General features: G+C 37.8%; 1 protein-coding gene across 6 annotated transcripts in view; it reads right to left on the bottom strand.

The window, feature by feature from the left end:
- DNAH12 (dynein axonemal heavy chain 12) overlaps positions 1–15383 on the bottom strand; it is a 218839-nt gene extending 203456 nt beyond the window's left edge. For 4 of the 6 annotated variants that reach the window (XM_040454701.1, XM_040454703.1, XM_040454706.1 and 1 more), the window contains exons 1-4: positions 13878–15383; positions 12991–13169; positions 3307–3388; positions 3108–3134 (exon numbers count right to left, since the gene is read on the bottom strand). In XM_040454701.1, coding sequence (XP_040310635.1) covers positions 3108–3134; positions 3307–3388; positions 12991–13160 — 279 coding nt within the window. In that variant the 5' untranslated portion in view covers positions 13161–13169; positions 13878–15383. Of the gene's footprint in view, positions 1–3107; positions 3135–3306; positions 3389–9486; positions 9686–12990; positions 13456–13877 lie in introns of those variants that run through there. The other 2 variants (XM_040454702.1, XM_040454704.1) reach the window with 2 other exon arrangements.
- Between the last annotated feature and the right edge of the window lie 498 nt (positions 15384–15881).

Raw genomic sequence — 15881 nt, 5'->3', positions numbered from 1 at the left:
AAATGGTATATCAGTGTAACTCCGATGCTCTGTCTTTTCAAGACAACATTTTTTTGGAATAGAAGTATTCTGAAAAATAACATGTTTTCAGAATAAAAACACTCGGAAGTATGAGCTGCAAAGAAACCATTTTTTCAAGTACTCAGTATATATTTATTAAATGAATAAGAATTGGAAATTGGGAGTAAGGCCTGGGCTAGGGAAGCTGGGCATGCCCACGTTATCCACTCAAACATTGAAATATTTGGCATTAATCCATTAAACAGTCAAAAATTAGTAAATATGCACCCAGCACAAAGGTACAAAGTCACAATTGATAAAATAGCCAAAAATGACAGGAAATAGTAGCAATAAATTATGCGTAGGTATTATTAAATATTTTAGAATATTAATCAAGTTGATTAATTTAAAGTATTATCAGGGTGTTTCCCCACCCACCCCAAATCTGCATTTTACACTTGAGAAAACTAATCTTGTCATTAACTCTTCACTCAAACCAGGGTTGGAGTTTAAGGTTTTCTGTACTAAAATACATATAAATGTTGGGGTTCCTGGGTGGCTCAGTTGGTTAAGCATCCTACTTCAGCTCAGGGCATGATCCCATAGTTCGTGAGTTCGAGCCCTGCATCGGGCTCTGTGCTGATAGCTCAGAGCCTGGTGCCTGCTACAGATCCTGTGTCCCCCTCTCTTTCTCTCTCTGCCCCTCCTCTGCTCATGCTCGCTCTCTCTCTCTCTGTATGTCAAAAATGAATAAATGTTAAAAAAAAATAACATATAAATGCAGATTCATCAGAATCTTAAATATACAATAGAAATCAATTAGGTTATCTTTAATATTTAAGAGTGTACTATGAATTTAATATGCCAAATTTGTTGGGACTCTCTGAATAGGAATACAGTATTGTGGGTTTTTTTAATTTTTTTAACGTTTATTTATTTTTGAGAGAGACAGACAGACAGAGTGTGAGTGGGGGAGAGGCAGAGAGAGAGAGAGACAGACAGACAGACAGACAGACAGAATCCAAAGCAGCCTCCAGCTGACAGCTCAGAGCCCAATGCGGGGCTCGAAACTGTGAGCCCTGAAATCATGACCTGAGCCAAAGTGGGATGCTCAACCGACTGAGCCACACAGGTACCCAAGGAATACAGTATTGTAAAACAAAAAATAGGGGCGCCTGGGTGGCTCAGTCAGTTAAGCATTCAACTCTTGATTTCAGCTCAGGCCATGATCTCATGGTTCATGAGATAGAGCCCAGAATTGGGCTCTGCACTGACAGCTTGGTGCCTGCTTGGGATTCTCTCTCTCCCTTTCTCTCTGCCCCTCCCCTGTTTGTACTCCCTCTCTTTCTCTCAAAATAAATAAATAAACATTTAAAAAACAAGGTTTTCACTGAATAATAGTTTTTAATTTTGATGAAATACAATTTATTGGTTTTTTTTTCTTTTATGGGTTATGCTTTTTGTGTCAGTCTGAAGACTCTGCTTAGCTCCAGGTTTGCTTCTAAATTTAAATGATCTCTACACCCAATGTGGGGCTTAAACTCACAACCCTGAGATCAAGAGTTGCATGACAGCAGCAAGCCTGATGTGGGGCTTGAACTCACGAACCAAACCATGAGATCATGACCTGAGCCAAAGTCTGACGCTTAACCTACTGAGCCACAAAGGTGCCCCTAAAAGTGTTTAGTTTTATGTTTTACATTTAAATCTATGATCTAATTTTAGTAATTTTTGTACAAGGTGTGACATTTAGGCTGAGGTTTGAGGGGGTTTTTTTGTTGTTGTTTATTTGTTTTATTTTTTTATGGATGTCCAATTGCTCCACCCCATTTGTTGAAAACACTATCCTTCTTCTGTTGAATTAATTTTTGCACTTTGTCAAAAATTAGCTGGCTGTACTCATATAGGTCTACTTCCAGGCCATTTATTCCATGGATCCATGTGTCCAATTATTTAAAAGTAAAAGCATTTTTGAAAAGTCAGTGAGAAGTCTAGTGAAAGCAGTATTGAAAAAAATGTCCCTTGGATTTGGCAATTCATGGTCACTGGTGACATTAATGATGAAGAGGTGGAGTTCCTACATGCCAGATGACCAAGAGCAGTGGGTTCAGGAATGAAAGACTGTGTCATGCCCAGCTGCCTGTTTTAGATTGTAAGACACTAGAAGGCAAGAACTCTGGACAAAGAGTGAGAATGCTAAGTGCATACACACAGGTACATTCTGCAATTCACCCAACCTCATGTTAAATATTTATGAATGCTTTGTATCAGTTCTTGTATCTATTAAAGAGGCAAATACAGAGCCAAAGTCTCCAGAAAATTTGGGAGGGAGAAAGTGAAGGAAGAAGACCATAGAGAAAGAAAGAAAGAGAAAGAAAGAAAGAAAGAAAGAAAGAAAGAAAGAAAGAAAGAAAAGGAAATTTAGAAGAGAAGAGAGAAAAGAAAAGAAAAGAAAAGAAAAAAAACTTAGAGTAGATAAAATTAGGTTCTCCCAAAGATCCTCAATACAGGGAGGTATCCTGAGCCCTTCATCCCCAACAGGAACTTGAAGAGACTTGGAAAGCCTGTACTCCCATCTGGGAGCATGCTGCATGAATTTCTCTTTTGTGTAGACAGCTGCATAAGTTTCCATATCCTTTGCTGTTAAATACATTTTACATGTTATCATCTTCCACCAATTATACCACAGGCCCATGTTGTCACCCATGCAGTCAGTGCCATTTTTTAAAATCCAGCACCTACCATGTGTCTAGCACCCTCTGGATTCTCAATAAGTAATCATCATTATATCAATATCAGAACAATGAAAAGGGAAATGCATTTCCTTTATAACTGCAATTTTTCAATTTTTTCCCACTTTTTGAAATAGGAACTAAAACATTTACAACTAATTCTCAAATAACAAATGGCAACAAAAATATAATTCTTAAATCCCATATTTGTCATCCATGACATGTTTGTTCCTTTACAGAAAATTAAAATCTCAGTTTCTAAATATTTTTTCTCTTCTAGAATGGGTCTTATTAGCAGGTGGTCTTAGAAGGAGCTACTTTGTAATAATTTCTTTGAACATTTTCAAAAAGAGAAATATAAAAAATTGAACTCACTCCTTTCTTTTTAATTTCACTGGTCATCTGTCAAAAGCAAACAAATAAGACATAATTAAATCAAGGAGAAAAAATTCTAAGTGATTTAAATGTACGTATTATTCTCTTAAAAATACTAGTTATGTTGAGATTGACTTAAAGTAAATAAGAATTAAAATTGTATAAGGACAAACTTTTTAAAGAGAAAACATAAACTTACAGTTAGAGGATAATCTGGCTCTGGTGTTGGCAGTGTTCTTTTATCCAGTGTTCTGTCTAAACTTCTTTTGGCTCCATCAATTCTGAAATTTATAGTTAAAAAATGTCTGACTCCAACATGATACCCTACATGGAAAACCCACAAGACTTCCCCAAAAGGCTGCTAGAACTGATACATGAATTAAGCAAAGGTGCAGTGTACAAAATCAATGTACAGAAATCGGTTGCATTTCTATACGCCAATAATGAAGCAACAGAAAGAGAAATCAAGAAATTAATCCCATTTACAATTGCACCAAGAACCATAAAATATGCAGGAATAAACCTAACCAAAGATAGAAAAGATCTGTATGCTGAAAACTATAGAAAACTTATGAAGGAAATTGAAGAAGACACGAAGAAATGGAAAAACATTCCATGCTCATGGATTGGAAGAATACTGTTAAAATGTCAATACTAACCCAAAGCTATCTACACATCCAATGCAATCCCAATCAAAATTGCACTGACGTTGTCCTCAAAGCTAGAACAAACAATCCTAAAATTTGTATGGAACCACGAAAGACCCCATATAGCCAAAGTAATATTGAAAAAGAAAACCATAGCGGGAGGCATCACAATCCCAGACTTTGGCCTCTACTACAAAGCTGTAATCATCAAGACAGTATGGTATTGGCACAAAAACAGACACATAGACCAATGGAATAGAATAGAGAACCCAGAAGTGGACCCACAAAAGTATGGCCAACTAATCTTTGACAAAGCAGAAAAAAGACTATCCAATGGAAAAAAGACTGTTTCTTTAGCAAATGGTGTTGGGAGAACTGGACAGCAACATGCAGAAGGATGACACTAGACCACTTTCTTACACCATACACAAAAATAAACTCAAAATGGATGAAATACCTAAATGTGAGACAGGAAACCATCATAACCCTAGAGGAGAAAGCAGGCAACAACCTCTTTGACCTCAGCCACAGCAACTTCTTGCTCAACACATCTACAAAGGCAAGGGAATTAAAAGCAAAAATGAACTATTGGGACCTCATCAAGATAACAACTTCTGCAATGCAAAGGAAACGATCAACAACAAAACTAAAAGGCAACTGGTGCAATGGGAAATGATATTTACAAATGACACATCGGATAAAGGCTTAGTATCCAAAATCTATAGAGAACTTACCAAACTCAACACCTGAAAAACAAATAATCCAGTAAAGAAATGGGCAAAAGACATGAATAGACACTTTTCCAAAGAAGACATCCAGATGTCCAACAGACACATGAAAAGATGCTCAACATCACTCATCATCAGGGAAATACAAATCAAAACTGCACTGAGGTACCACCTCACACCAGTCAGAGTAGCTAAAATTAACAACTCAGGAAACAACAGATGCTGGCGAGGATGTGGAGAAATGGGAACCCTCTTGCACCATTGGTGGGAATGCAAACTGGTGTAGCTGCTCCGGAAAACAGTGTGGAGGTTCCTCAAAAAATTAAAAATAGAACTACCCTACGACCCAGCAATAATAACACTACTAGGAATTTATCCAGAGGATACAGGAGTGCTGATTCATAGGGGCACATGTACCCCAATGTTTACAGCAGCGCTTTCAACAATAGCCAAATTATGGAAAGAGCCTAAATGTCCATCAACTGATGAATGGATAAAGAAGATGTGGTTTATATATATATACAATGGAATACTACTTGGCAACGAGAAAGAATGAAATCATGCCATTTGCATCAATGTGGATGGAACTGGAAGGTATTATTCTAAATGAAATAAGTCAGTCAGAGGAAGACAGATATCATATGTTTTCATTCATATGTGGATCTTGAGAAACTTAACAGAAGACCATGGGGGGAAGGGAAGGGAAAAAATAGTTACAAACAGAGAGAGAGGGAAACAAACCCTAAGAAACTCTTAAATACAGAGAACAAACTGAGGGTTGATGGGTGTGTGGGGGAGAGAAGACAATGAGTGATGGGCATCGAGGAGGGTACTTGTTGGGATGAGCACTAGGTGTTGTATGTAACACGGGAATCTACCCCAAAAACCAAGAGCACACTGTACATACTGTATGTTAGCCAACTTGACAATAAATTATATTAAAAAAATAAATGCAATTGCTTATATAGAACCCTTCAATAAATTCATGGCATCTGTTGGTGCTATTACTAAAAAAAATAATAATAATAAAATAATTAGCTATTAAAAAATGTCTGACTCTCTTGAAGATAACATTAGAATATATTAAAACATTACAGTTTAAGAGTGTCTGGCTGGCTCAGTCGATAGAGCATGTCACTCATGACCTTGGGGCCATTATTTGAACTGCAAGGGGGGGTAGAGTTTACTTCAATAATAATAATAATGATAATAATAATAAGCATTACAATTTGAACATCTTTTCAATTATACTTAAAGAAGAGATATTCAATGGGGGGCGGGGGAGAGGGGAAAATGGTTGATGGGCATTGAGGAGGGCACTTGTTGGGATGAGCACTGGGTGTTATATGTAAGCGATGAGTCACGGGAATCTACCTCCGAAACCAAGAGCACGCTGTATACACTGTATGTTAGCTAACTTGACAATAAATTATATTTTTAAAAAAACAAGAGATATTCAAGAGTTCTTTATCTTACTGAATTTTTCTCTCTCTCCCTCTCTCTCTCTCTCTCTCTGTTTTTTTGAGAGAGAGAGCATGAGGGAGGGGAAGAGGGAGAGGGAGAGAGAAAATCTCAAGCAGGCTCCACACCCAGGGAGAGACAATCCCACAACCTTGGTATCATAACCTGAGCTAAAATCAAGAGTCAGTTGCTCAATCTACTGAGTCACCCAGGTGCCTCTGAATTTTCTATAAGAAACAAACCCTTAGTTTTCAAAGTATTCATGTATACTGTAAAAGAGTGAGACTAAAAGTAAAAATGAAATTTTTTTTCAATAAAAACTTATGGACAAATTTTAAGTTAATCCTCATGTCTAGTGGGCCGTCATGTGTATTGTGCCTATTCAAATGCCACTCTGTCAGAGAAGCCTGATCTTACCCCTTATATTAGGTAGCACTTCCTTCACTATCCAATCCTTTCATCCTCACCTTGCTTCATAGAACTTACCACTATTTGACATATTACATGCTGTAGATTGTTTTACTCATTGCCTTGTCTCTAAATGTCCAGAATAGTATTTGGCACACAGTAAGTACTCAATAAACAATTTGAATGTTGGAATTTATCATCTATAAAATATAATTTCCTCTTTAAATAAAGTTATATCATCATCTAATCCATCTGTCACCAAATATTTATTCAATGCTTATATTATGCAAGACACTCTACTAGGTTTTATTAAAGTATAACACCAATAGGAGCACCTGACTGGTGAGCTAGTGGTCAGATGCTGGTTGAGCATCTGACTCTTGGTTTCGGCTCAGGTCATGATTTCCCAGTTCTTAAATTGAATTCAAACCCCATGACTGGCTCTATGCTGACAGCACGGAGCCTGCTTAGGATTTTCTCTCTCCCTCTCTCTCTGCCCCTCTCCTGCTCAAGTGCCCTTGTGCTCTCTCTCGCTCTCTCTCTCTCTCAAAATAAAGACATCTTTTAAAAATATATATAACAACAACAAATCTCAAGGAATTTATAAACTGAAATGGTGAGGAGATAAAAACAGGTACCACATGAAAGGCATGGGACTCTGATGGTTCAGAGGAGGGGACAAGTTCACTTCTACCTGGAGGTATCTGTAAAGGCTACATGAACAAGTTAGCATTTACAATGAGCTTTAAATAAAAGAAAGGATTTCAGGTAGAGATGTAGTTTTCCTGGGTAGATGGATCTGAAACACAAGACTCTCCTGAGAAACAGGAAGGTAAGGGAATGATCAAAGGAAAAAACAGGGAGTAGTGGAAAGTTGTCTAATATGCTCAGAGGTTATGGGATCAGATGAAGATAAGTTTGGAGAAATGGACTGGAATATCCAATTAAGGGGCTCAAATAGCAGGTTTTTTTATTCAATAGACAATGGGAGTTGCTGAGAGTTTTTGAGCATGGAAACATTTTTAGGAAGATAAATCTACTAGTTTGTAAAGGTTAATACACTGGAGAAGATGGCCAAAGCAGAGAATACAAGGAAAAGAAAAGAGACCGAGAAAGAAGATTGGAGGATGCCAAGCATGACAGGAATGAGAAAAAAATCACGATTGAAGGAGGCAAAGATGTGGTCAGAGAGGCAAGTGGAGAACCAGAATGAATTTCAAGGAAAAGATGGCCACCAGAACCATAAACATAGATTGGTAAGCTCCAGAGAGACAAGGACCATGTCTGTTTTGTTCATTGCTCTATGCACAACACTTAGATAACATCCATCAAAGTCAATAAATATCTGTGGAATGATCAGAATAGTGGATTTGGAAAAAACCTTGTATATCTAATTCAGTACCTTATTTGATACATGAATACTCTCAAAAACATCAAGTTGTACCCTGAGATGAGTGAGGGAGATGGCTTTCATCACTTTCTGAGGTAGCCCAATTTATTGTCAGCTAGTTTATTTTTTTTTAATGTTTTCTTTTTTTGAACGTTTATTTATTTTTGGGACAGAGAGAGACAGAGCATGAACAGAGCATGGGCAGAGAGAGCATGGGCAGAGAGAGAGGGAGACACAGAATCAGAAACAGGCTCCAGGCTCCGAGCCATCAGCCCAGAGCCCGACGCGGGGCTCGAACTCACGGACGGCGAGATCGTGACCTGGCTGAAGTCGGACGCTTAACCGACTGCGCCACCCAGGCGCCCCTCAGCTAGTTTATTTTTAAATTGAGTTGTATCCTTGTAACTTTTATTCTCCAGAGCTATACACAAAGAGTCATATTTTTTTTTTTCTGTTGCCCTTGAAAACTTGATGGTACTCGTCCAGTTCTTTCAACTATTACTACCAATAAAAGTTACCACTTACTGTGAGCTTATTATGTTTTAGGCATTAGCTTAAGATCTGTAAGTACATGGATCTCCTTTAACTCTCATTAAATTCTAAGAGAAAAGCACTATTCTTATCTCCATCTTACAGATAGGAAGATGATGACAAGTAGTTATTTAACTTGCCAAATTCATGCATGGCTAATAAGCTGCAGAGACAGGGTATGAACCCAAGCCTGTGTGATGCTAGTCTATACTCCATTAAGCAAATCAGCCTCCTTTAAAGATGGGATAGTTTCAAAATTCCTCTCTCTTCTATGGCTGTTATGGTTTATCAACATCCCTCTTAAAGCGTGACCCCAGAACTACAGATGTTGTTTGATCAGTGCAGAGTGAAAATTTTCTACCATTCTAGAATTCTACAGTTATTAAAGCAGCATAAGACTGAATTTGCTTTTTTTTTTTCTTTTTTTTTTTTTAAGGTAGGCTCTATGCCCAATGTGGAACTTGAACTCTTGACTGCAAGATCAAGAGTCCCATGCTCTACCGACTTACCCAGCCAGGAACCCCTGAATTGGTTTTTTTGAGTAGCTTCATTTCCATGTTGAATCTTACTGAATCTGACTAAACTAAAATTCCAAAGGCGTTTTCACATGAAATAGAAAATGTGGCTGGGATAACTTCATTCCTCTTTTCTTTATTAATCATCAAGGTGCCAGCCAGACTTCCTTTCATCCATCATTATTTCCCTGAATAGCCTAGCTCTCAGCGATCCATACTTTCAAGGAATTTGCCTTATACTTTGGTATGCTAGCTGGCACTCGCTGACTTGCACTCTAATTACCCCAGCAAATATATGCCTGACCTCCTTGAGCTCATTATATAAGAAAAGCCATCCTTTAAGATAGCAACAGTTTCCTGGGGTGTGTTTTCTCCTACTGGCTATACATACAAAGAGTTGAGAAGAATATACAAGTGAGCCTTTTCATTCCCTGCCTGTTTTTGCTTTGTATGTTGACAATCACAAACAAATAAATAAACAAAAATTGGATAATTTCAAAAGACTGTGTGAGAGATGCAGTGAAGGAGTACAGCGCAGTGAAGGAGAGAAAGGCTGGTCTAAATCAAGATGCAGATAGTGGCCAAGGAAGAAGTAACTCATTCCTGGGACTCTGGAAAGCTATAAAATGATTTTGTCTCAGCTAAGTGTTCCCAGACACTGGCCACAGGAGGGGCCCAGTTCTGCCCAAGATAACTTACATCCTGTCTCAGTCCTGGAACTCTATCAACAGACTTCACCCCATCTTCGACCCAGGGAAATCTCATCTCTATATCCTAATAGGTAGAGGCAGAAAGAGATGAAGAAACAAAATCCAGTTTTCCAGGAAAAAAAAAAAGTGTTTCTGGTATAAAAAACTTTAATTGCAAATGAATTTTCCCTAAATAAACAATGGCAATTCTAATGTCAGTGTTAATAAAGCACTATGCTTAAGGCAATTTTGAGACACTATTTTTTTTTATTAAGCACCCAAATGAGAGAGGTACTACTTATATGTCTATACAAAGCATAGAGTTACATTCCTCTTTTAAAAATTCATTTATTCAGGGTGCCTGGGTGGCTCAGTTGGTGGAGCAGTTGAGTGTCTGACTCTTGATTTCAGCTCAGGTCATGATCCCAGGGTGGTAGGATCCAGCCCTGTGCATCAGGCTCTGCACTGAGTGTGGAGCCCACTTAAGATTTTCTCTCTCTCTCTCTTTCCTTCTGCCCCTCTCCCCCACTCATGCTCTCTCTCTCTCAAATAAAAATACATATTTTTATATGTATTTTTTAAAAATTCATTTATTCACTCATTCAGTTCACCAACAATAACATGCCAGACACTGTGCTTTTTTGTTGAGATCTCTGCCCTTTTTTGAAATTTGTATTTATTTATTTATAATTTACATCCAAGTTAATTAGCATATAGTGCAATAATGGTTTTTTAAATTTATTTAAAAAAAATTTTTTTTAACATTTATTTATTTTTGAGACAGAGAGAGACAGAGCATGAACAGGGGAGGGTCAGAGAGAGAGGGAGACACAGAATCCGAAACAGGCTCCAGGCTCTGAGCCGTCAGCACAGAGCCTGATGCGGGGCTCGAACTCACAGACTGTGAGATCATGACCTGAGATGAAGTCGGACGCTTAACCGACTGAGCCACCCAGGCACCCCAACTTTATTTCTTTTTAATTTACTTCCAAGAGAGATTTCAGCCCTTAGACATGTGAAAGTAGAAGAGAGGAGCGACTAAGAAACAACAATACATTGTGTACTTGAGGAAGTCATACTTCCTCAATCTATTCGCTGATTGACCCTTCTGCACTGAAGATTTAAATATAATTCCTTCTTTTTAATTTTTATTTAATTTTTAGTTAACATACAGTGCAATATTAGTTTCAGGCATAGAATTTAGTGATCCATTACTTACATACAACACCCAGTGCTCATCCCAACAAGTGCCCTCCTTAGTGCCCATCACCCATCTAACCCATCCCCCCACCCACCTCCCTCCATCAACCCTCAGTTTGTTCTCTGTTGTTAAGAGTCTCTTGAGATTTGTCTCCCTCACTCCTCCTTTTTTTTCCCCCTTCTCATATATGTTCATCTGTTTTGTTTCTTAAATTCCACATATGAGTGAAATCATATGGTATGTCTTTCTCTGATTGGCTTATTTCTCTTAGCATAATACATTCTAGCTCCATCCTAGAAGCTTAGTTCTGGGCCTTCTCCTCTCTGTTTGCTCTCTCTAGGTGATTTGAACTATTCCCCATAGCTTTAACAATTATCTACATTCTGTTGGTTCCCAAATTTGTATCTTTAGCCTAGATCTTTACTCTTGTATATCCATCTGCCTACTTAACATATTTCCCCTTAGATGTCACATAAGCTCCTCAACTTCAAAAACTACCTCCCCAATCTCCTGGACCTCTGATTCTTTACAGATATAAACACTAAAATCCACCTTGTTACCAAAGTCAATCCAATAGCAAGTTCTACTGATTCTGGATCCAAACATATCCCCTGCAAATTTAGTTCTCTCCTCCTGCCCTGTTTCCAGCCTTATCAAACCACTGTAAGCTCTCATCTCTGCTACTACAAAAGCATCCCACCTGGTCTCCTTGTTTCCTACTACTCTCGCTTTCTCCCTTTCCCCACTTCAGTCTATTCTTAGTAGCCAGAGTGAATTTCATATCATGTCCCAGTTTAAAACATTTCAATGGCTTCCATTGTACTTAAAGTGGAATCTGAATTCATTATCATGGCTTACAAAACCTTTCACAATCTGCCCCCACCTTTCTCTCCACCTTTACCTGGTATCACTCTTCCCCAGACCCCTGATAATCTAGTGACCCTGGCCTTTGTCAGTTCCCAGGACATGCGAAAGCATTCATATACCAGGACTTTCAATGCTTGCTATCTCCTTTGCTAGAGTGCTGTTCTCATGTTTATTTAAATGAAAAACTTCCTATTCTTAAGAGCGCCTGGGTAACTCAGTCAGTTAAGCGGCTGAGTTCGGCTCAGGTCATGATCTTGCATGATTTGTGAGTTCGAGCCCCATATCAGGCTCTGTGCTGACAGCTCAGAACCTGGAGCCTGCTTCAGATTCTGTGTCTCCCTCTCTCTCTGCCCCTCCCCTGCTCACACTCTGAGTCTCTCTGTCTCTCAATAATAAATAAATGTTAAAAAAAATTTTTTTAACCAAAAAACAAAAAACTTCCTATTCTTTAGATTTCTACTTAAATATCATCTCCACAGAACTTTCCTGTGATGTTCCTAGAACACCTTCCCTCTCTATCTCACAATCTCATATCTTCACAGTGCTCAACATCACTTAAAAGGTTAACATACTTTTTGTTTGTTTGTTTGTTTGTTTGTTTGTTTTTAAATGTTTACTATGTCTCCTCCCACTAAAATATAAGCATCTTAAAGACCCCCTTCTGTTGTATTCTCTATGGTCTCCCTAGTAACAAGCACAATGTCTGTGTAACAGTTGGTAGTTAATATCTACTAAATAAATTGATGTAAAAGAAATACATAATAAAAATTAAAGCTGTACAAAGGGGATTAGGAAACAGCTTTCCAGAGGAGATGATCCATAAAGTAAGCCTTGAAGAACCAGTATAAATATTCAGGCAGACAAATATTTTCCAGTGAAGGAAATTGCAGGGAGCAATTATGAAATTTATTTTTTCACTAAACTGTGAAAAATATAATATACTCCTGGAACTGCAAGTAGTTCAACATAACAATGGAAGACGATGAAAGGTTTTGGAGTAAGAACAATATGTAACTCCTAAGGCACCTTGTTCTTTATTCTCTAAGTGAACTAAAACATTGAGTAGACCTACGTTTATAAACTAGAGATGATAAGAATAGTACCTATTTTATAGGGTAGTTGTGAGAAATACAGGTGAAGTGATAAAAAAACAATGCTTAGAATAAGCAGTAATTAGCACAATCACTATATTAACTATAATACAGTGACATATATATGTATAACATATATATTAGATACATAGATATAGTCGCTATATATAGTGACATATAAGATATATACATATAGTGATATATAACATTAACTTTGTGATTACTTTTTAAATTGTTTCCCTAACTGAACATTTGCCCCTTAACAACCTACATAGTTAAAGTTTTTTTTATGAGAATATGAACACTAATCATTTCACTTGAATTCCAAAGAATTATTTACCAATATGCTACTTACACTAACTGATTAATTGTCTTCTGCTGCTCCTTATATCTTCTGTAATTCAGCAGTTTACTTTGTGCTGGTGTATCAACACCTATGTTTTCAGGGGGGCGCACAATAGGAGGCAACTTCAAGTTCAGAGCTTCCTTTTCTGCTGCAATGACAGCTTTGTTTCCATCCGACATTTTGGTCTCCTAAAGATTAAAATACGTTATACTCTGAGGAGAAAAGGCCTATAAAGCAGTTATTGTAAATGTTAGCCTCGATATACTCATAGCATATCTTAGATATCAATTCCAAAAATTCCAGACCTTTTGAGATCTTCCTCCCAAGTTTGGTGTTAGTTTAAAGAATGACAGTTGAGGTAACTGGGAGGGATTCCTGTTACAGCTCCACATCCCACTTGCTACGAAGAAATGAATCCAGTCACTTCCCAGTTAGGGTTTCAGTTTCCCCCAGGATGAAATTGAGGAACTGGATTAGACACTCTCTAAATACCCCTTCAGTTCTAAAATCCTGGGTTCAAATTGTTCTCTAAAATGCAAACCACCACCACCACCAACACCACTACCAAAAAATCCAGTTGTTCAGGTATAATCCCTCTCCCAAAGAAGCTGATGCTTGACATCATTAAGATTTTTAAACATCAATATTCTATCTTAGTCTTGCTCCTTCCAAGGAAGTGATACGGTGGCCAAGCAACAGGCATACTTAACGCACAAGAAATCTAAAATGTCATGTAAATATTGAACAATTAACTGTGATACCAGCTGTTTTTGCCGTCAACGCCCACAGAATGTGCAGATTCCTGCCTTGAAAAAGAGAGTATTTCTGTCGGCACCCAGTTAGAGACCTTCGGCTCTGGGAGAAGAGGGAAGAGAAAAGCTGAGGACAAGAAGTACCTATCTGATTGCTTTTCACCACTTCCCAGCTGCGCAGACGAGAGGCAAACGGTTCAGTTACTTAGTTTCTTCTCTGGTGAAAGGAAGAGGAAAAACAAAGTGTGAAACCTCTGGGAATCCCACCGCTCGGAAGAGCTGGGCCGTCGCTTGTAGCGTACAAACAAAGTTGTCGCCATGGAAACTGTCGCGGTTGCGGCTGGAGAGACTGCGTAGAGGTTGCCTGGAGAGGGCACATGCTCAGCTGCAACAGACTAGGATCACCTGTCACAATAATTCATTACTCAGTTCGTTACTAATTAATCACGAATGGAGGGTGAGTGAATGAGATTTTTTTACCTAACTGCCTTCCCTTGGAACGGGTCCAGGGAATCAGGATCTTCAAGTTGTGGAAACCTGCAAGACTGGAAATTTGGATGTGTTGGAAAATAGGATTATGTACACACTCGCTCTCACAGGAGGATCAAGTCTTCTAGCAGTGACTTCACTGTAAATAATCAGCAATATGGGTTAGTTTGTTTCTATATTTGATATTTGTTTATACAGCACTTTTCTTTCAGGAAATCCTTCATAAAAAAGGTTACAGTGTGCCGATTTTGCGTGTATGCTTGGAGATAGAAAGGTGAAACTTTGCTATTTGAGGCTGCACAATGGATACTCCATCTAAATGATAAGAGCCTACACAAACATCATGTGCATAAATAAAATTGGGGGGTGAGTAAGTCCTGGTGGTATATTGATGGCATATTCATTCAACAAATATTTGAGCATCTTTTATGTGCTAGTAATGTAAAGAATTGTTTTTAGAGTACAGCCTAACTTGTATGTCTGGCACACAGCAGGTCATCTGAAAACATTCAGGTGAGTGAATGAACAGGTTAAATATCCTTGTAGCTTGTAATAGGAAACTGTCTTCCTGTAGAAAACAAAATACTTATATAAATATGTGATTTTTTTTTTGACATTTGCTTAAGCTAAACTAAAGCTGTGGACTTAAGAGAAGATAGCAGTCTTTTGTATTATACCCACATCTTCTCCCAGTTATTCAATCAAACACTATTCTAGTGCTGCAATAAAGAGATTTTGCAAGTACAATTCAAATTCCTAATAAATTGATGTTAAACTAGAGAGAGTATCTGTGTGGGTCTGACTTAATCAGTGGAAATCCTTACAAAGAGAAGGTTTAGGCATGCACTGAGTCAGACTCTAACAAGCAGTTAGGTTTATAATTGCTCTCTCCTGTCTGGATGTTTCCTTCCTGACAGCCTGCCCTATAGATGTTGGACTTGCTTAACCAGTCCCCACAATTGCATAAGCTAATTCCTTGTAATAAATCCATATATACACATATACATACATATGGATGTATATAAGGGATATATAACATCTGGTTCCAATTCCCTCATTAAACCCTAATACAATGCGTATCTTTTTTTAAGCAGCTTTATGGAGGTATAATTTATACACTGTAAAACTTACCATTTTAAAGTATATAATTCAATGCTATTTCCTAGTTGTAAACATTTAATTTTTTAAAAATATTTTATGTTTTAAGTAATCTCTACACCCAATGTGGGGCTTGAACTTACAACCTTTAGATCAAGAGTCGCATGCTCTACTGACTGAGCTAGCCTGATGCCCCCAACAATGATTTTTTTAGCAAATGTAGAGAGTTGTACAACCATTACCAAGATTCAGAGCAAAAACATTTCCATCACTGCACAAAGTTCCCTTGGGCTCATATGCAGTCAATCCCCACTCCCACATCCAGCCCAGGCAACCACTGATTTGCTTTTGGCCTCTACAGATTTACAATTTCTGAAATTTTCATATAAGTGGAATAAAAAGTTATATAGTCTTTTGTGTCTGGCTTCTTCCACTTAATGATAATATGTTTGAGATTCATCCAAGTGTAGTATGTAACAAAAGTTCATTTTCATTGCTAAATAGTCCTCCATTTTATATATATATATATATATATATATATATATATATATATATATATAT

The sequence above is a fragment of the Herpailurus yagouaroundi genome, unplaced genomic scaffold (genome assembly GCF_014898765.1).
Source record: "Herpailurus yagouaroundi ecotype Mexico unplaced genomic scaffold, PumYag 213, whole genome shotgun sequence".
NCBI classification, from domain to species: Eukaryota; Metazoa; Chordata; class Mammalia; order Carnivora; family Felidae; genus Herpailurus; species Herpailurus yagouaroundi.
The sequence above is the reverse complement of the archived record's forward strand: the minus strand, read 5'-3'. Positions and strand labels throughout refer to the sequence as shown.